The sequence below is a fragment of the Pristiophorus japonicus genome, chromosome 6 (assembly GCF_044704955.1).
Source record: "Pristiophorus japonicus isolate sPriJap1 chromosome 6, sPriJap1.hap1, whole genome shotgun sequence".
NCBI classification, from domain to species: Eukaryota; Metazoa; Chordata; class Chondrichthyes; family Pristiophoridae; genus Pristiophorus; species Pristiophorus japonicus.
In genome coordinates, this window is record NC_091982.1 from 160,275,921 (window position 1) to 160,296,533 (window position 20,613).

The following is a 20,613-nucleotide window of genomic DNA, read 5'->3' on the forward strand; positions in this document are numbered from 1 at the left end:
CCCCCAGTGTTATAGTGACAGACCTGTACCCATACTGCCCCCAATGTTTTACAGTGACAGACCTGTACCCATACTGCCCCCAGTGTTATAGTGACAGACCTGTACCCATACTGCCCCCAGTGTTATAGTGACAGACCTGTACCCATACTGCCCCCAGTGTTAGTGACAGATCTGTACCCATACTGCCCCCAGTGTTTTACAGTGACAGACCTGTACCCATACTGCCCCCAGTGCTATAGTGACAGACCTGTACCCATACTGCCCCCAGTGTTTTACAGTGACAGACCTGTACCCATACTGCCCCCAGTGCTATAGTGACAGACCTGTACCCATACTGCCCCCAGTGCTATAGTGACAGACCTCTGTACCCATACTGCCCCCAGTGCTATAGTGACAGACCTGTACCCATACTGTCCCCAGTGTTATAGTGACAGACCTGTACCCATACTGCCCCCAGTGTTATACAGTGACAGACCTGTACCCATACTGCCCCCAGTGTTATAGTGACAGACCTGTACCCATACTGTCCCCAGTGTTTTACAGTTACAGACCTGTACCCATACTGCCCCCAGTGCTATAGTGACAGACCTGTACCCATACTGCCCCCAGTGTTATAGTGACAGACCTGTACCCATACTGTCCCCAGTGTTATAGTGACAGACCTGTACCCATACTGCCCCCAGTGTTATACAGTGACAGACCTGTACCCATACTGCCCCCAGTGTTATAGTGACAGACCTGTACCCATACTGTCCCCAGTGTTTTACAGTTACAGACCTGTACCCATACTGCCCCCAGTGCTATAGTGACAGACCTGTACCCATACTGCCCCCAGTGTTATAGTGACAGACCTGTACCCATACTGCCCCCAGTGCTATAGTGACAGACCTGTACCCATACTGCCCCCAGTGTTATAGTGACAGACCTGTACCCATACTGCCCCCAGTGTTACAGTGACAGACCTGTACCCATACTGCCCCCAGTGTTATAGTGACAGACCTGTACCCATACTGCCCCAGTGTTATAGTGACAGACCTGTACCCATACTGCCCCCAGTGTTATACAGTGACAGACCTGTACCCATACTGCCCCCAGTGTTATAGTGACAGACCTGTACCCATACTGCCCCCAGTGTTACAGTGACAGACCTGTACCCATACTGCCCCCAGTGCTATAGTGACAGACCTGTACCCATACTGCCCCCAGTGTTATAGTGACAGACCTGCACCCATACTGCCCCCAGTGTTATACAGTGACAGACCTGTACCCATACTGCCCCCAGTGTTATAGTGACAGACCTGTACCCATACTGTCCCCAGTGTTTTACAGTTACAGACCTGTACCCATACTGCCCCCAGTGCTATAGTGACAGACCTGTACCCATACTGCCCCCAGTGTTATAGTGACAGACCTGTACCCATACTGCCCCCAGTGCTATAGTGACAGACCTGTACCCATACTGCCCCCAGTGTTATAGTGACAGACCTGTACCCATATTGCCCCCAGTGTTACAGTGACAGACCTGTACCCATACTGCCCCCAGTGTTATAGTGACAGACCTGTACCCATACTGTCCCCAGTGTTTTAGTGACAGACCTGTACCCATACTGTCCCCAGTGTTTTACAGTGACAGACCTGTACCCATACTGCCCCCAGTGTTTTACAGTGACAGACCTGTACCCTTACTGCCCCCAGTGTTATAGTGACAGATCTGTACCCATTCTGTCCCCCAATGCTATACAGTGACAGACCTGTACCCATACTGCCCCCAGTGCTATAGTGACAGACCTGTACCCATACATCCCTCAGTGTTATACAGTGACTGATCTGTACCCATACTGCGCCCAGTGATATACAGTGATGAACTTGTACCCACTAATATTTCACCCCAGTATTTTACAGCTCAAAATGCTGCCTTCAGACACCCTAATTGTACTGGAGTTCAAATGAAAGGCTCATAAGCCACTATTTTCTTTACTGAAATCCCAATCCACCATCTGAATCCCTACTGAAATGAAGTTTGGGCTCTTTATAAACCAAGCCAGAGAAATTCAAGAATACAAATCTGAAGTAAACGTCTCCTTCAAAGGAACTCTTCGCAACTAGGCACCATAAAAAAGGTAGTGGGGATGTGGGAAACCTTATCCTTTCCGGGAGCAGCTAATGGAAATAACCTTAGCTGCACTAGAAGCTGCAGTGTAATGGAGTCACAAGGAGCTTTACATATTCTCTTACTAATTTATAAATACTTGGAGGAAGCCAAGTCTAGCTGGTACCATCTTCCTGTGCCCTGTTCCCAGGTGATGAGCAGCGACAGTGAAATTGTCCAATAATCTTTAGGTTGTCGAGTGCTTGTTGAAAATGGCTGCACTGTATCATACAGCCCCAGAAGGAGGCCATTCAGCCTATTGTGCCTATGCTGGCCCTTTGAAAGAGCTATCCAATTGGTCCCACTCTCTTCCCTCATAGCCCTGCAAGGTAGGTAGCAGCAGAGGAAGCCATTATCCAACTTTTAGGTTCAAGGAATGGAAAATGCACTGAAATAAATACTTACTATTTTGTAAAAAAGATTGTTTTTAAAGCAGTGCAATGAACTCGTCATTGTTAAAGTTTGTGCTGGTTCAACACTCTGTGCCACCATCTCAGGAATGTAACTATAGGAAAGATGTCCAAATAATACATTCTTGTACGATAAGCAGAGCAAACACAATCTCACTGGGCTCTATAATCATTGCCAACTCAAAGAGTTCTGCAGTGAAACCTCCAAATGCCAGCATGGGAGAGACGGGATCAAGACAACTTGACTCGTCCCATTCATGTAGCTCCTCCCCTTGGCTCACTCCAACCATTTTCACCTCCTTCTTGTCCCTAGGATAATACCCTCTATGTCAATCCGGTCCTAACTCAATCTCAAATCTAGTCATTTTCTTTACTACCCAGTCAGCATTCACTGCACTAGGTGGCAGTCTGAAGCTCAAGTGTAAGGAGCTGCTCTTTAAATCACACAGTGCTTGTTTTCCCTTGGCTCGAGTGCAAGATTGCTGGTTGTGTACAGACAAACTCTCTAAACTCCGCTGCTTCAAGATGCACATCATCAACCATGTCCCGCGTTTCTTTTCTTCTCCAAATGATGATGATAGAGATCATTTCTTCAGCCTCTCCTAATTATGTAAAATGTTAAAGCATTGCTGTTCCCATTTTATGAATTTGTTCGAGCCCCTGTGACAGCAGTAATATATGGGATCGTAACGCACTAAAGCTACAGCACTGCACAGAGCCTCAAAGCATGAACGAGTGGCCCCTAATAAACTACTCAGGAAATGGCTCTTCTATAAAAAGTTATTTCTCCCATCCCTGGAGACAGACAGGAAGAAACAGCATAATTTTCTCACAAGTCATTTCCATCTGTTTGCTATTAAGTTTGGTTATTTTTTCAATTAAATGCTAAATCACTTTTTTTTCCCCAACTCAGATTTTGTTGTCTGGACATCGCTGCAGTGTATGACAACATCTGATACCGACTGACATAACCGGGAGCTCCGTGGAAGGTGATGCAGTGTCTGACACTGTCTGTGTGAGCAGGAGTTGCTGTGGAGATGTTCGACCATTCATTCATTCCATTTCAAGCAACAAGAAATAAATTAGGAAGCTAACGGAATAAATACTGGATGAAAAACACGAGAAATTTAACTTTAAGCCAGGAATGCTTTCAAACATTTTGCATTTTGTTACTGACTGGAAGGGTGATTGAATGAGAATTACATTGTAACCACCTGCTGTGTGCTTAGTATGTCGGTCCAGTGGCTATTCACTACTTCCAGATACAATGGCCTATTGCAGCAAGCTCTGCTAAACATCACGATAACCCAGAAAATGCTCACATCTTGCATGGTTTTCATTTCCGTGCAAAGCTGCCCTATTATTCTGCCCAGCATTTCAGGTAGTATCCCCGGTACTGACGTCAACTTGAGGTGGTCTGTACAGCTCCACTCAAATTACTGTTTGAGTAAGGAGTTACAAGTCAACATTCTGTCCAACAATCAACCAATAGGTGTTCTGTACAATCGGTCAGTATTCAGCAGTCAGTGAGTGTTTTGTACAGTTAGTGAGTATACTGTACCGTCACTCAGTATTTTATGCACTGAAGATTCTGTACAGTCAAAATTCTTAGTCATACAATATTCTTCAGAGTGAACATTCTGCAGTTACACAATATTCTTTACAGTTCGTGACTATTAAATACAGTCCAAGAGTTTTGCAGTTATTCAGTATTCTGTACACACCATGAGAGTAACTATACAGTATATTCACTGTATTCAGCAGAGTACCTGTACAGTCACAGTATTCAGCACAGAGTACCTATACAGTCACAGTATTCAGAACAGAGTACCTGTACAGTCACTGTATTCAGCACAGAGTACCTATACAGTCACAGTATTCAGAACAGAGTACCTGTACAGTCACTGTATTCAGCACAGAGTGAATGTACAGTCACAGTATTCAGCACAGAGTGAATGTACAGTCACAGTATTCAGCACAGAGCGAATGTACAGTCACAGTATTCAGCACAGAGTGAATGTAGTCACAGTATTCAGCACAGAGTGAATGTACAGTCACAGTATTCAGCACAGAGTGAATGTACAGTCACAGTATTCAGCACAGAGTGAATGTACAGTCACAGTATTCAGCAGAGTACCTGTACAGTCACAGTATTCAGCACAGAGTACCTGTACAGTCACAGTATTCAGCAGAGTACCTGTACAGTCACAGTATTCAGCACAGAGTGAATGTACAGTCACAGTATTCAGCACAGAGTGAATGTACAGTCACAGTATTCAGCACAGAGTGAATGTACAGTCACAGTATTCAGCAGAGTACCTGTACAGTCACAGTATTCAGCACAGAGTACCTGTACAGTCACAGTATTCAGCAGAGTACCTGTACAGTCACAGTATTCAGCACAGAGTGAATGTACAGTCACAGTATTCAGCACAGAGTGAATGTACAGTCACAGTATTCAGCACAGAGTGAATGTACAGTCACAGTATTCAGCAGAGTACCTGTACAGTCACAGTATTCAGCACAGAGTACCTGTACAGTCACAGTATTCAGCAGAGTACCTGTACAGTCACAGTATTCAGCACAGAGTACCTGTACAGTCACAGTATTCAGCAGAGTACCTGTACAGTCACAGTATTCAGCACAGAGTACCTGTACAGTCACAGTATTCAGCAGAGTACCTGTACAGTCACAGTATTCAGCACAGAGTGAATGTACAGTCACAGTATTCAGCACAGAGTGAATGTACAGTCACAGTATTCAGCACAGAGTACCTGTACAGTCACAGTATTCAGCAGAGTACCTGTACAGTCACAGTATTCAGCACAGAGTACCTGTACAGTCACAGTATTCAGCAGAGTACCTGTACAGTCACAGTATTCAGCAGAGTACCTGTACAGTCACTGTATTCAGCACAGAGTGAATGTACAGTCACAGTATTCAGCAGAGTAAATGTAGTCACAGTATTCAGCAGAGTGAATGTACAGTCACAGTATTCAGCACAGAGTGAATGTACAGTCACAGTATTCAGCACAGAGTGAATGTACAGTCACAGTATTCAGCAGAGTGAATGTACAGTCACAGTATTCAGCACAGAGTGAATGTACAGTCACAGTATTCAGCACAGAGTGAATGTACAGTCACAGTATTCAGCAGAGTGAATGTAGTCACAGTATTCAGCACAGATTGAATGTACAGTCACAGTATTCAGCACAGAGTACCTGTACAGTCACAGTAGTCAGCAGAGTACCTGTACAGTCACAGTATTCAGCACAGATGACCTGTACAGTCACAGTAATTAGCAGAGTCATCATCATAGGCAGTCCCTCGGAATCGAGGAAGACTTGCTTCCACTCTTAGCATGAGTTCTTAGGTGGCTGCACAGTCCAATACGAGAACCACAGTCTCCGTCACATATGGGACAGACAGTGGTTGAAGGGAAGGGTAGGCGGATAGCCTGGTTTGCCTCATGCTCCTTCCGCTGCCTGCGCTTGATTTCTGCATGCTCTCGGCGATGAGACTCGAGGGGCTCAGCGGCCTCCTGGATTCCTCCACTTAGGGCGGTTTTTGGCCAGGGACTGCCAGGTGTCAGTGGGGATGTCGCACTTTATCAGGGAGGCTTTGAGGGTGTCCTTGTAACGTTTCCTCTGCCCACCCTTGGCTCATTTGCCGTGGACGAGTTCCGAGTGGTTCGCTTGCTTTGGGAGTCTCGTGTCGAGCATGCGAACTATGTGGCCTGCCCAGCGGAGCTGATCAAGTGTGGCCAGTGCTTCAATGCTGGGGATGTAGGCCTGGACGAGGACGCTAATGTTGGTGCATCTGTCCGCCCAGGGGATTTGTAAGATCTTGCGGAGACATCGTTGGTGGCATTTCTCCAGCGACTTGAGATGTCTACTGTAAATGGTCCACGTCTCTGAGCCATACAGGAGGGCGGGTATTAGAAACATAGAAAATAGGTGCAGGAGTAGCCATTCGAGCCTGCACCACCATTCAATAAGATCATGGCTGATCATGCAACTTCAGTACCCCATTCCTGCTTTCTCTCCATACCCCTTGATCCCTTTAGCCGTAAGGGCCACATCTAACTCTCTTTTGAATATATCTAACAAACTGGCCTCAACAACTTTTTGTGGTAGAGAATTCCACAGGTTCACAACTCTCTGAGTGAAGAAGTTTCTCCTCATCTCGGTCCTAAATGGCTTACTCCTTATCCTTAGACTGTGACCCCTGGTTCTGGGCTTCCTCAACATCGGGAACATTCTTCCTGCATCTAACGTGTCCAATCCCGTCAGAATGCTATATGTTTCTATGAGATCCCCTCTCATTCTTCTAAATTCCAGTGAATGTAAGCCTAGTCGATACAGTCTTTCTTCATATGTCAGTCCTGCCATCCCAAGAATCAGTCCGGTGAACCTTCGCTGCACTCCCTCAATAGCAAGAACGTCCTTCCTCAGATTAGGAGACCAAAACTGTACACAATAATAAAGGTGTGGCCTCACCAAGGCCCTGTACAACTGCAGCGAGTCCTCTCTACTCCTATACTCAAATCCTCTCACGATGAAAGCCAACATGCCATTTACCTTCTTCACCGCCTGATATACCTGCATTCCCACTTTCAATGACTGATGTACCATGACACCCAGATCTCGTTGCACCTCCCCTTTTCCTCATCTATCACCATTCAGATAATATTCTGTCTCCCTGCTTTTGCCACCAAAGTGGATAACCTCACATTTATCCACATTATATTGCATCTGCTATGCATTTGCCCACTCACCTAACCTGTCCAAGACACCCTGCAGTCTCTTAGCATCCTCCTCACAGTTCACACTGCCACCCAGCTTAGTGTCATCTGCAAACTTGGAGTATTACATTCAATTCCTTCGTCCAAATCATTAATGTATATTGTAAAGAGCTGGGGTCCCAGCACTGAGCCCTGGCGGCACCCCACTAGTCACTGCCTGCCATTCTGAAAAGGACCCGTTTATTCCTACTCTTTGCTTCCTGTCTGCCAACCAGTTCTCTACCCACGTCAATACATTACCCCCAATACCATGTGTTTTAATTTTGCACACCAATCTCTTGTGTGGGACGTTGTCAAAAGCCTTTTGAAAGTCTAAATACACCACATCCACTGGTTCTCCCTTGTCCACTCTACTCGTTACATCCTCAAAAAATTCTAGAAGATTTGTCAAGCATGATTTCCCTGTCATAAATCCATGCTGACTTGGACCGATCCTGTCATTGCTTTCCATTTGCGCTACTATTTCATCTTTAATAATTGATTCCAACATTTTCCCCACTACTGATGTCAGGCTAACCGGTCTATAATTACCCGTTTTCTCTCTCCCTCCTTTTTTAAAAAGTGGTGTTACATTATCTACCCTCCAATCCATGGGAACTGATCCAGAGTCTATAGAATGTTGGAAAATGACCACCAATGTGTCCACTATTTCTAGGGCCACTTCCTTAAGTACTCTGGGATGCAGACTATCAGGCCCTGGGGATTTATCGGCCTTCAATCCCATCAATTTCCCTAACACAATTTCCTGACTAATAAGGATTTCCTTCAGTTCCTCTTTCTCGCTAGACCCTCGGTCCCCTAGTATTTCCAGGTGGTTATTTGTATCTTCCTTAGTGAAGACAGAACCAAAGTATTTGTTCAATTGGTCTACCATTTCTTTGTTCCCCATTATAAATTCACCTGATTCTGACTGCAAGGGACCTATATTTGTCTTCATTAATCTTTTTTTCTTCACATATCTATCGAAGCTTTTGCAGTCAGTTTTTAAGTTCCCTGCAAGCTTACTCTCATACTCTATTTTCCCCCTCTTAATTAAACCCTTTGTCCTCCTCTGCTGAATTCTAAATTTCTCCCAGTCCTCAGGTTTGCTGCTTTTTCTGACCAATTTATATGCCTCTTCCTTGGATTTAACACTTTCGCTTGATAGCAATGGTTTGTTAGCCATGGTTGAGCCACCTTCCCCGTTTTATTTTTAGAAACATAGAAAATAGGTGTAGGAGTAGGCCATTTGGCCCTTCGAGCCTGCACCGCCATTCAATGAGTTCATGGCTGAACATGCAACTTCAGTATCCCATTCTTGCTTTCTCGCCATACCCCTTGATCCCCCTAGTAGTAAGGACTACATCTAACTCATTTGAGTGGGAAGTGAGCATTATCTGAGGAGAAAAAAATCGAATCAGGACCACTCGGGGCCAAAAACTACGGTCGCCGGCTTACGTCCGGAGTAAGCCCCCTCCTACCTGCAAAAAGAATGACAATTTGCCTTCAGTAGGAGGCCGAGCGGAGAGTCCCCCTTCACACCTGTGGAGTCCCGCGCAGCATCTGAGGGTACAGTGAGCAGAAGCGCAGTGTACGCAATTATGCTGAAGGGAAGACCGCCCACAGATACTTACATTTGCAGAAAAAACTTTTATTTATATAGCGCCTTTATGGTAGTAAAACTTCCCAAAGTGCTTCACAGGCCAGACAAGGATGTACAATTGTTGAAGTTCATCCATGTGATCTTTAAATGTCTGCCATTGTCTATCCACCGTTAACCCTTTAAGTATCATTCGCCAGTCTATCCTAGCCAATTCATGTCTCATACCATCGAAGTTAACTTTCTTTACGTTCAGGACCCTAGTCTCTGAATCACTGTGTCACTCTCCATCTTAATGAAGAATTCTACCACACTATGGTCACTCTTCCCCAAGGGGCCTCGCATTACAAAATTGCTAATTAATTCTCTCTCATTACACAAGGCCCAGTCCAGGATGGCCTACTCTCTAGTTGGTTCCTCAACATATTGGTCGAGAAAACCATCCCTATTACTATGGCCCTGTAGACCATGAGCTTGGTGACAGTTCAAACGCTCTTTTCCTCAGGAAACGTGGATCTTGATGCCTGGAGGGGGGTGGGGGGAAGAGTTCTGTGCGGCGAGGACAGGCTGGTGGAGGACCTTTGTCTTACTGATGTTTAGCATAAGGCCCATGCTTTCATACGCCTTGGTAAATACGTTGACTATGTCCTGGAGTTCAGCCTCTGTGTATGCACAGACGCAGGCACGTCCGTGTGCTGTAGCTCGTCGACAGAGGTCGGAGGGTCTTGGACCTGGCCTGGAGACGTCGAAGGTTGAACAGCTTCCTACTGGTTCTGCAGTTTAGTTCCACTCCAGCAGGGAGCTTGTCAACTGTGAGGTGGAGCATGGCAGCGAGGAAGATTTAGAAGGAGGTTTGGGCAATGACGCAGCCTTGCTTGACCCCGGTCAGGACGTGGATTGGGTCTGTGACTGATCCGTTGGTAAGGATCACGGCCTGCATGTCGTCGTGGAGCAGGTGGAGGGTGGTGACGTACTTTTGGAGGCATCCGAAACGGAGGAGGACTGGACGACTCGGCACGACCTGGGCCTCCCGGCTGGACCTCCTGCGGCGACCCGACGCGACCTGGGCCTCCCGGCTGGACCTCCTGCGGCGACTGGGCGCGACCTGGGCCTCCCAGCTGGACCTCCTGCAGCACAGAGTACCTGTGCAGTCACTGTATTATGTAGAATGCCTGTAATCACAGTATTCAGCACAGAGTACCTGTACAGTCACTGTATTCTGCACAGAGTATCTGTACAGAGTACCTATACAGTCAGTGTATTGAGCACAGAGTACCTGTACAGTCACTGTATTGAGCACAGAGTACCTGTACAGTCACTGTATTCAGTACAGAGTACCTGTACAGTCACTGTATTCTGCACAGAGTACCTGTACAGTCACTGTATTCAGCAGAGTACCTGTACCGTCACTGTATTCAGCACAGAGTATCTGTACAGAGTACCTGTACAGTCACTGTATTCAGCACAGAGTACCTGTACAGTCATTGAATTCTGCAGAGTATCTGTACAGTCACTGTATTCAGCATAGAGTACCTGTACAGTCACTGTATTCAGCACAGAGTACCTGTACAGTCACTGTATTCTGCACAGAGTACCTGTACAGTCACTGTATTCAGCAGAGCAATTGTGTACAGTGACAAAATTGTGTACAGAACAGCTGTACAGTCAAGAGTATAGTCTGAGTATTCTGTAGATTCAGTACTCTGTACAGTCCATAAACATGCAGATAGCATTGCCATGTAAATATACAAATGTCACATGGCAATACAGGGTATATGGATTGCATATCACATATAAAATACAGATGTTAAGTGTACAGATTGCACGACAAATATAAAAAGAGAGAAAGTACATCATGCGTAAAAGATAGCATATCAAATGCAAATATAGATAGCTCATCGTGTGTAGAAAGAGGTAGCACATCTCATGTAAGTAGAGGTAGCAAGTGTAAACAGCTAGCACATGCGTGTAAATAGGCGTAGCACATCACATGTAAGTAAAGATAGCAGATCACATGTAAGTAAAGAGAGCACATCATATGCAAGTAGATAGCACATTTTTTGTAAGCACACAGACAGCACATGCACGGAAACAGACATAACACATCATATGTAAGCAGAGATAGCATACTGACCCGGAATTTGCGGTGGGTAATAACAGCAAAAGCACATTGTTCACTGTTGTTATCCCTTTGAAACTAACTACAACTTCAGGATTTAGCGCATGCGTAGCTAAATGCAGACAAAAATGAAGTTGCAGTCAGTCATTGCCTGCTCCGCACTGGCGGCGCACCCCCCCACCCCCGCCAGTAGTTGGCAATCAGTGAAATCAGTGACGAAAACATGGGCTTTTCTGCGGTAATATCACTGTTAAATACTCATTTTGGATCAGATATAACTGCTGTTTTAACAGCATAAAAATTGCTAAACAAATGTTATAGCCCTGGAAAACTCATTTAAATTTTGTGGAGTGTCAAATTTATCCATTTTAATAAAAATTAAAACTTTCAACTTTTTAAAAAAATCCTTCAAAGTGTGTTCCTCTTTATTTCAGGTTTACCTTTTCCCTGTGTGAGAGCCCCAATTTTTGTTTTGCTCTCTATAACATTTTTAAAAAGTCAGAATTAAAGGAGCTTCTTCACTTCATGAGTCCCGGTCTGGTGAGAATTCTGCATTGTGATTGGCTGCTGAGACAACTTGTTGACGATACAGCAGCTCTTGTTAGGGAATCCCCATTATCTTACACTGATCGCAACTGAACATCGAGAAAGCCAAGCTTCTCACCAGAGATGGCACGATCTTTGCAGGCAGTTTACTTCGGGAACAGTGGCGAACACCTTAGCTTCGCCGTTGACCGCAAATTACGGGCCAATATGTGTACAGATAGCACATCACGCCTAGAGATGCCATGTCATGTGTAAACAGTCTGCAAATCATGTGCAAACATATCGATAGCACATCATGGGTAAATAGAGAAATCACATCATGTGTAAGGGCAGATAACATACATCACATATAACTATAGAGGTAGCATGTCACATAAGAATTGAAATAGCACATTACATGTAAAAATGCAAGTTGTACATCACAGGACAGCACAAAGACAGCATGTCACATGAAAATATATAAATGACAGGTCATATGTAAACAGAGATTGCTAGAGTATTATATGCAATTATACAAAGCAATTCACACATTAATATACTGATGACGCATCATAAGTTAATATAGATTGACATGCCATGTGTAAACATATAGCTAACACATCATGTGATAATATAGCTACAGCACATCACACATAAATATCTACTGTTAGCACCCCTGTGTAAATAGAGATAGTACGTCACTTGCAAATTTATGGATGGCACATCCTGTGTCAATATACAGACAGCAAGCCGTGTATAAACATACTGACAGTATGGCTGTGTAAAATATTGAGATAACACATCAAGTGTAAATATACAAATAGCATGCATTATGTAAATAAAGAGATGGAACATCACATATAGAGAGCACATCATGTGTAAAGATAACACATCAAGTGCATAGAGATAAGCAGCACGTGTAAATAAAGACAGTGCGTAGTGGTAATACTCAAACAGCACATCACCTGTATCTATGCAGATAGCACAGAATGTGAATATACAGATTGTGCATCACATATAACTACTGATCGCACATCACACGGAAATATATCAACATGTTAGGTATAAATATAGAGACAGCACATCACATGTAAATATATAGGTCGCATATCACCTGCTAACATAGACAGCACATCATGTGTAAGTATAGAGATAGTATGTCACATTACATATGGCATGCCATACGTTAGTATACAGATGGCAGATCCAGCATCGATACACAGGAGCACATCCTGTGTTAAGAAACAGATGGCAGATTACGTTTATATAGATAGCACATCATATTTTTTTAAAAGAAGGGAAGAGAGAAAACAGGGAATTATAGACTGGTCAGCCTGACATCAGTAGTGGGTAAAATGATGGAATCAATTATTAAGGATGTCTTAGCAGCACATTTGGAAAGAGGTGACATGATAGGTCCAAGTCAGCATGGATTTGTGAAACGGAAATCATGCTTGACAAATCTTCTGGAATTTTTTGAGGATGTTTCCAGTAGAGTGGACAAGGGAGAACCAGTTGATGTGGTATATTTGGACTTTCAGAAGGCTTTCGACAAGGTCCCACACAAGAGATTAATGTGCAAAGTTAAAGCACATGGGATTGGGGGGTAGTGTGCTGACATGGATTGAGAACTGGTTGTCAATCCATGTAAATAGGAGTAAATGGGTACTTTTCAGAATGGCAGGCAGTGACTAGTGGGGTACCGCAAGGTTCTGTGCTGGGGCCCCAGCTGTTTACATTGTACATTAATGATTTGGATGAGGGGATTAAATGTAGTATCTCCAAATTTGCGGATGACACTAAGTTGGGTGGCAGTGTGAGCTGCGAAGAGGATGCTATGAGGCTGCAAAGTGACTTGGATAGGTTAGGTGAGTGGGCAAATGCATGGCAGATGAAGTATAATGTGGATAAATGTGAGGTTATCCACTTTGGTGGTAAAAACAGAGAGACAGACTATTATCTGAATGGTGACAGATTAGGAAAAGGGGAGGTGCAACGAGACCTGGGTGTCATGGTACATCAGTCATTGAAGGTTAGCATGCAGGTACAGCAGGCGGTTAAGAAAGCAAATGGCACGTTGGCCTTCATAGCTAGGGGATTTGAGTACAGGGGCAGGGAGGTATTGCTACAGTTGTACAGGGCCTTGGTGAGGCCACACCTGGAGTATTGTGTACAGTTTTGGTCTCCTAACTTGAGGAAGGACATTCTTGCTATTGAGGGAGTGCAGCGAAGGTTCACCAGACTGATTTCCGGGATGGCGGGACTGACATATCAAGAAAGACTGGATCAACTGGCCTTGTATTCACTGGAGTTCAGAAGAATGAGAGGGGATCTCATAGAAAAGTTTAAAATTCTGACGGGTTTAAACAGGTTAGATGCAGGAAGAATGTTCCCAATGTTGGGGAAGTCCAGAACTAGGGGTCACAGTCTAAGGATAAGGGGTAAGCCATTTAGGACTGAGATGAGGAGAAACTTCTTCACCCAGAGAGTGGTGAACCTGTGGAGTTCTCTACCACAGAAAGTTGTTGAGGCCAATTCACTAAATATATTCAAAAAGGAGTTAGATATAGTCCTTACGACTAGGGGGATCAAGGGGTATGGCGCGAAAGCAGGAATGGGGTACTGAGGTTGCATGTTCAGCCATGAACTCATTGAATGGCGGTGCAGGCTCGAAGGGCCGAATGATCTACTCCTGCACCTATTTTCTATGTCTATGTTTCTATATGTAAATATATAACCTCCCAAATCTGAGAGTTTTACCACCTAGGACAAGAGCAGCAGGCACATGGAAACACCATCACCTCCAATTCTCCCCTCTCCCCCACTCCCAAGTCACACACCATCCTGAATTAGAAATGTATTGCCTTCATCGTTGCTGGGTCAAAATCCTGGAATTCCCTCCGTAACAACAGTAAGGGAGCACCTTCAGTGCACGGACTGCAGAGGTTCAAGAAGGTGGCTCACCACCCCTTCTCAAGGGAAATTAGGGATGGGCAATAAATGCTGACCTCGCCAGCGATGCGCATTCCAGGAACAAATATATTTTTTAATTGGTACGTCGCATGCAAACCTAGAGCTAACTGGTCATGTGTAAATGACACATCACATAAACATATGGATGGCACATCCAGTGTTAATATGAAAACAGCATACAATATACAGATGGCGTATCAGTAGAAAATATTGAAAGCACATCATGTGAAAATAGAGGTAGCACATTACACAAGGAACATGTCAAATATAATATACGGATTGTACATTGCACATTAATATATTAATGACAGGCATACTAATATAAAGATTGGATCTCGTGTATTAATATACAGATAGGACATCGAGTGGAACTAGTCAGCACAGCACATGCACATATAGAGTCGTCGCATCAACAACAACTTGCATTTATATAGCATGTTTAATGTAAGGGGAGCAAAGTCATGAAAAGATGTGAACACAAGGATGACAATTTAAATTGGAGGCGTTGTCGGTCCGGGAGCCAATGTCGGTCAGCGAGGATAGGGGTGTTCTGTCAACGGGACTTTCATAAGAACATAAGAATTAGGAACAGGAGTAGGCCATCTAGCCCCTCGAGCCTGCTCCGCCATTCAACAAGATCATGGCTGATCTGGCCGTGGACTCAGCTCCACTTACCCGCCCGCTCCCCATAACCCTTAATTCCCTTATTGGTTAAAAATCTATCTATCTGTGATTTGAATACATTCAATGAGCTAGCCTCAACTGTTTCCTTGGGCAGAGAATTCCACAGATTCACAACCCACTGGGAGAAGAAATTCCTTCTCAACGAGGTTTTAAATTGGCTCCCCCGTATTTTGAGGCTGTGCCCCCTAGTTCTAGTCTCCCCGACCAGTGGAAACAACCTCTCTGCCTCTATCTTGTCTATCCCTTTCATTATTTTAAATGTTTCTATAAGATCACCCCTCATCCTTCTGAACTCCAAGGAGTAAAGACCCAGTCTACTCAATCTATCATCATAAGGTAACACCCTCATCGCCGGAATCAGCCTAGTGAATTGTCTCTGTACCCCCTCCAAAGCCAGTATATCCTTCCTTAAGTAAGGTGACCAAAACTGCACGCAGTACTCCAGGTGCGGCCTCATCAATACCCTATACAGTTGCAGCAGGACCTCCCTGCTTTTGTACTCCATCCCTCTCGCAATGAAGGCCAACATTCCATTCGCCTTCCTGATTACCTGCTGCACCTGCAAACTAACTTTTTGGGATTATGCACAAGGACCCCCAGATCCCTCTGCACTGCAGCATGTTGTAATTTCTCCCCATTCAAATAATATTCCCTTTTACTGTTTTTTTTTCCCCAAGGTGGATGACCTCACATTTTCCGACATTGTATTCCATCTGCCAAACCTTAATCCATTCACTTAACCTATCTAAATCTCTTTGCAGCCTCTCTGTGTTCTCTACACAACCCGCTTTCCCACTAATCTTTGTGTCATCTGCAAATTTTGTTACACTACACTCTGTCCCCTCTTCCAGGTCATCTATGTATATTGTAAACAGTTGTGGTCCCAGCACCGATCCCTGTGGCACACCACTAAGCACCGATTTCCAACCCGAAAAGGACCCATTTCTCCCGACTCTCTGCTTTCTGTTAGCCAGCCAATTCTCGATCCATGCTAATACATTTCCTCTGACTCCGCGTACCTTTATCTTCTGCAGTAACCTTTTGTGTGGCACCTTATCGAATGCCTTTTGGAAATCTAAATACACCACATCCATCGGTACACCTCTATCCACCATGCTCGTTATATCCTCAAAGAATTCTAGTAAATTAGTTAAACATGATTTCCCCTTCATGAATCCATGTTGCGTCTGCTTGATTGCACTATTCCTGTCTAGATGTCCCGCTATTTCTTCCTTAAGGATCGGGTTTTCAATTCACTCTGCACGATCGCCCCTCCCTCCCTCCCAAGTGATCTTCTCTGGCCACATGTTCCAGCCACACCCAATGCCCCCCCTCTGTCTCTAATTACTTTGACCACTTCCGCTCCCTCCCCCACTCCCATCTTTTAGCCATTAAATCGATGCTCTCTGGAATTGTCGCCAAAAGCTGCTTTATCTATCTCTCTGCCCGACTTCAAAAGGCCCCTAAAGATTTTGACCATGCCACCCCCTCCCCAGGTCTCCAGAGTCATTCTCTGATGCCCTCATATCCCACTAAACACAAGGCGCTCTTCCACAAGAGGGGTAATATCGGGCAAGGCATTGCGGTTCCAATCTCGGGTCCAAACTTTACGGGACCTATAGGACTTGATGCATGCCTTATATTTTTTGAACTCATAGGCTTGTCTCTGGAAAAAAAAAACAGCAAATTGAGTGTTTTGTTGTTTGTCTGCATGTTTTGGCAGGCAAATTCCATCTGGCCAGCATCAGTCTGTGCGCTTAGTGAGAACAGACGGCCAGAGCTATTTATAGCTGAGTAGGTCCCCTCAAGAGACTAAATATTTTCAGAGAAATACCAGGAAGTAGGACTCATTTAGGTTAAACCGCACTCCTCTACATTTTACATAGTCAGTTGGAGCAGGCAGCCTAGGTCTCAATGCATAGAGTGAAAAATGATGTGAGTTCTGCTCTCAGTAGATGACATTAACACTTGCAGAGACTAACTTTCATATTTCAGCTTCAATATTGGGGCAATACACAAAGATTTTGCACTCGGTTTATTTTAAACCATACCAAGGTATACTGACTGAACTTGAAATCAGATCACTGTTGGAGAAATAAGAACACTATTCCAGGTCTCACGGGATGCTCAAAGACAAATCCAACCTCTTTGAAGATAATTGCTGACAAAACTCTCATACTACATGCCTTTGTAGCAATTACCAGCACAGATCACTGTTTGTTTGTGTGATACAAGCTAGCAATTGTGACCAATCTGTATCAAATTTGCTATGGACGGCCACACTCCCTATTTGGACGTCACCATTCTGTCATGTCTCCAGGCAGCATCTGGATGGGATGTTCCGATTATAAGGCTGCCTGATGCACACCTGCAGCTATACACTTCTGTAAGTAGCTAATTTCATAAGCCGCAGGTCCCCACACCTATATCTGCAGCATCGCTAACGCACTCTGAGGCAAGTTCGCTTCCTCCTAAATCTCCGCGGGCAACACTCCACTGGTAGAGCTTGAAAAAAATTCTATGGTTGACTTTTTTCTTTAAAACTTCAAACTTATTGGGAGGTTTTCAGCAAAAATCGCTTAAACTGCTGTTTTGTTTTGTTCCTTTTTGAGGTTGGGTTGCCAAGGTCTGGTCAGTGTTTGATGCGGAATGAAATGTCTCCATTCACATCTACATTACAACTCACAAATACATAGAGCCTTTAGCAAAATGTCCCGAGAAGATTCACAGGAAAGGAGAGAAAAGCTGGATCAGAATTAGGAGAGGTGATTCAAGGCAATGCTCCCAACGCTTCATAAATATAGGCTCCAACACACAGGTTTTGCTTCATTCAATTCTGCTTTTATTAAATTTTATTAATTCTTCAAGCTTTTTCTAGTACAAGGCCGATCTCAATCTCTGACGCTGGAGTCTCTTTATAGATCTGTTTTTCGAGTTTTTCATAGAATCTTACAGCACAAAAAGAGGCCATACGGCCCCTCGAGCCTGCTCCGCATTTAATACGATCATGGCTGATCCGATCATGGACTCAGGTCCACTTCCCTGCCCGCTCTCCATAACCCCTAATTCCCTTATCGGTTAAGAAACTGTCTATTTCTGTCTTAAATTTATTCAATGACCCAGTTTCCACAGCTCTCTGAAGCAGCGAATTCCACGGATTTACAACCCTCTGAGAGAAGAAATTCCTCCTCATCTCAGTTTTAAATGGGCGGCCCCTTATTCTAAGATTATGCCCCCTAGTTCTAGTCTCCCCTATCAGTGGAAACATCCTCACTGCAGCCATCTTGTCAAGCCCCCTCATAATCTTATACGTTTCAATAAGATCACCTCATTCCTCTGAATTCCAATGAGTAGAGGCCCAACCTACTCAACCTTTCCTCATAAGTCAACCCCCTCATCTCCGGAATCAACCGAGTGAATCTTCTCTGAATTGCCTCCAAAGCAAATATATCCTTTCTTAAATATAGAAACCAAAACTGTACGCAGTATTCCAGGTGTGGCCTCACCAACACCCTGTATAAGCCATTAGGACCGAGATGAGGAGAAACTTCTTCACTCAGAGAATTGTGAACCTGTGGAATTCTCTAGCACAGAAAATTGTTGAGGCCAGTTCGTTAGATATATTCAAAAGGGAGTTAGATGTGGCCCTTACGGCTAAAGGGATCAAGGGGTATGGAGAGAAAGCAAGAATGGAGTACTGAAGTTGCATGATCAGCCATGATCATATTGAATGGTGGTGCAGGCTTGAAGGGCCGAATGGCCTACTCCTGCACCTACTTTCTATGTTTCTATAACTGTAGTAAAACTTCCCTGCTTTTATACTCAATCCCCTTTGCAATAAAGGCCAAGATTCCATTGGCCTTCCTGATTACTTGCTGTACCTGCATACTAACCTTTTGTGTTTCATGCACAAGTACCCCCAGGTCCTGCTGTACTGCAGCACTTTGCAATTTTTCTCCATTTAAATAATAACTTGCTCTTCGATTTTTTTCTGCCAAAGTGCATAACTTCACACTTTCCAACATTATACTCCATCTGCCAAATTTTTGCCCACTCACTTAGCCTGTCTATGCCTTTTGCAGATTTTTTGTGTCCTCCTCACACATTGTTTTTCTTCCCATCTTTGTATCGTCAGCAAACTTGGCTATGTTATACTCGGTCCCTTCATCCATTAATATAGATTGTAAATAAATAGTTGGGGTCCCAGCACTGATCCCTGCGATACCCCGATTGCTAACCGGAGAATGAACCATTTATCCTGACTCTCTGTTCTTAGGAAGAGCTATCCCATTGGACCCAATCCTCTGTTCTTTCCCCATAGCTCAGCAATGATCCCTTTAGTGTTATTTTGGTGCCTCCATAAGCATTTTATTCTTTGATTTTGCTTTCCTTTTTGTGCATCCTACTTCCTAAATCACTGTCCTTAAGCTGAGGACCTGGGCTTGGTTGGCTCAGCCTTTTTACTTCAATCTCCCATGGCACTGCTCTTGGTGAGTACACTATTATGACTATGTATGTGACCACCTCCCCCAACCCTATGGAAAATCTGGGTGTTCCAATCACTGATGTGATAGAGAAGCTTTCAGAGTTTGTGAAGAATTAACATTATATATTTGTGTGGGACACTCCGATCTTTTGTAAACGCTCTTTGCCAGCTGGGAATCCAAGACAAAAAAAGGACACATCAGGTGAGAGGTGCAATGGGCGAGAAGAGATGGGGTAAGTGGTGAGGGGCGTATGGGTAACGGTAGAGGATTGCAAAGTCAAGGATCACAAGACCTGAGGTAGTAAACTCAAGGACTAGAGACCAAATGGGTGGGAAGTGGCGAGGCTGCAGCCTCAAGTCAGAATCAGGCCGTCACAAAGAGGGTGGGCAGCCGCTTGATCGAGGATAACCCGAATATCAGAAGGGGGAGTGGGTAACTTCCAAAATTGGGTGGTGCGGAGCTGGAACATTCAAGAGTCAGGTTGAGAAACCAAAAAAGCGTTCAGAACTGAGGAGTGTAGCAGCACCACTTAAGTGTCAGAGGGCCTAAAATGTTTTATACTATCGAACTGATGCATCTTAGATTTCCTCTCGGGCATAGTCAGGGATGGGATTCAGTGGCAGTTTATACCTGGGATGAGAGTCAGGGAAATATTATACTATATGTTAAGATATCTTCTCAGGTTTGCATCGATGTCCACTTCTGTAAGTGGACATTGTGTCCCTGATGATCTGGAATGTGCCATTTCCTATTCAATATCAAATGAAATAATAATGACTCAGGAATCATAACAGAACCCTTATTCTATACACTGGGCCCTCCACCACCACTTAGCCCATCTCTCCTCGAGGTTTGACCGAAGGGTGACATCCAAATAAGGAGT

At 44.4% G+C, this 20,613-nt stretch overlaps 1 protein-coding gene across 3 annotated transcripts in view; it reads right to left on the reverse strand.

The window, feature by feature from the left end:
- Nucleotides 1-20,613, reverse strand: part of LOC139265841 (diacylglycerol kinase delta) — a 198,208-nt gene that overhangs the window by 155,077 nt on the left and 22,518 nt on the right. The window contains exon 1 of one of the 3 annotated variants that reach the window (XM_070883344.1): nt 9,917-9,977. The exons of the other annotated variants lie outside the window; for them this stretch is intronic. Within the exon in view, the coding sequence (XP_070739445.1) occupies nt 9,917-9,928 (12 nt within the window). The 5' untranslated portion in view covers nt 9,929-9,977. Of the gene's footprint in view, nt 1-9,916; nt 9,978-20,613 lie in introns of those variants that run through there. 3 annotated transcript variants of the gene reach the window in all.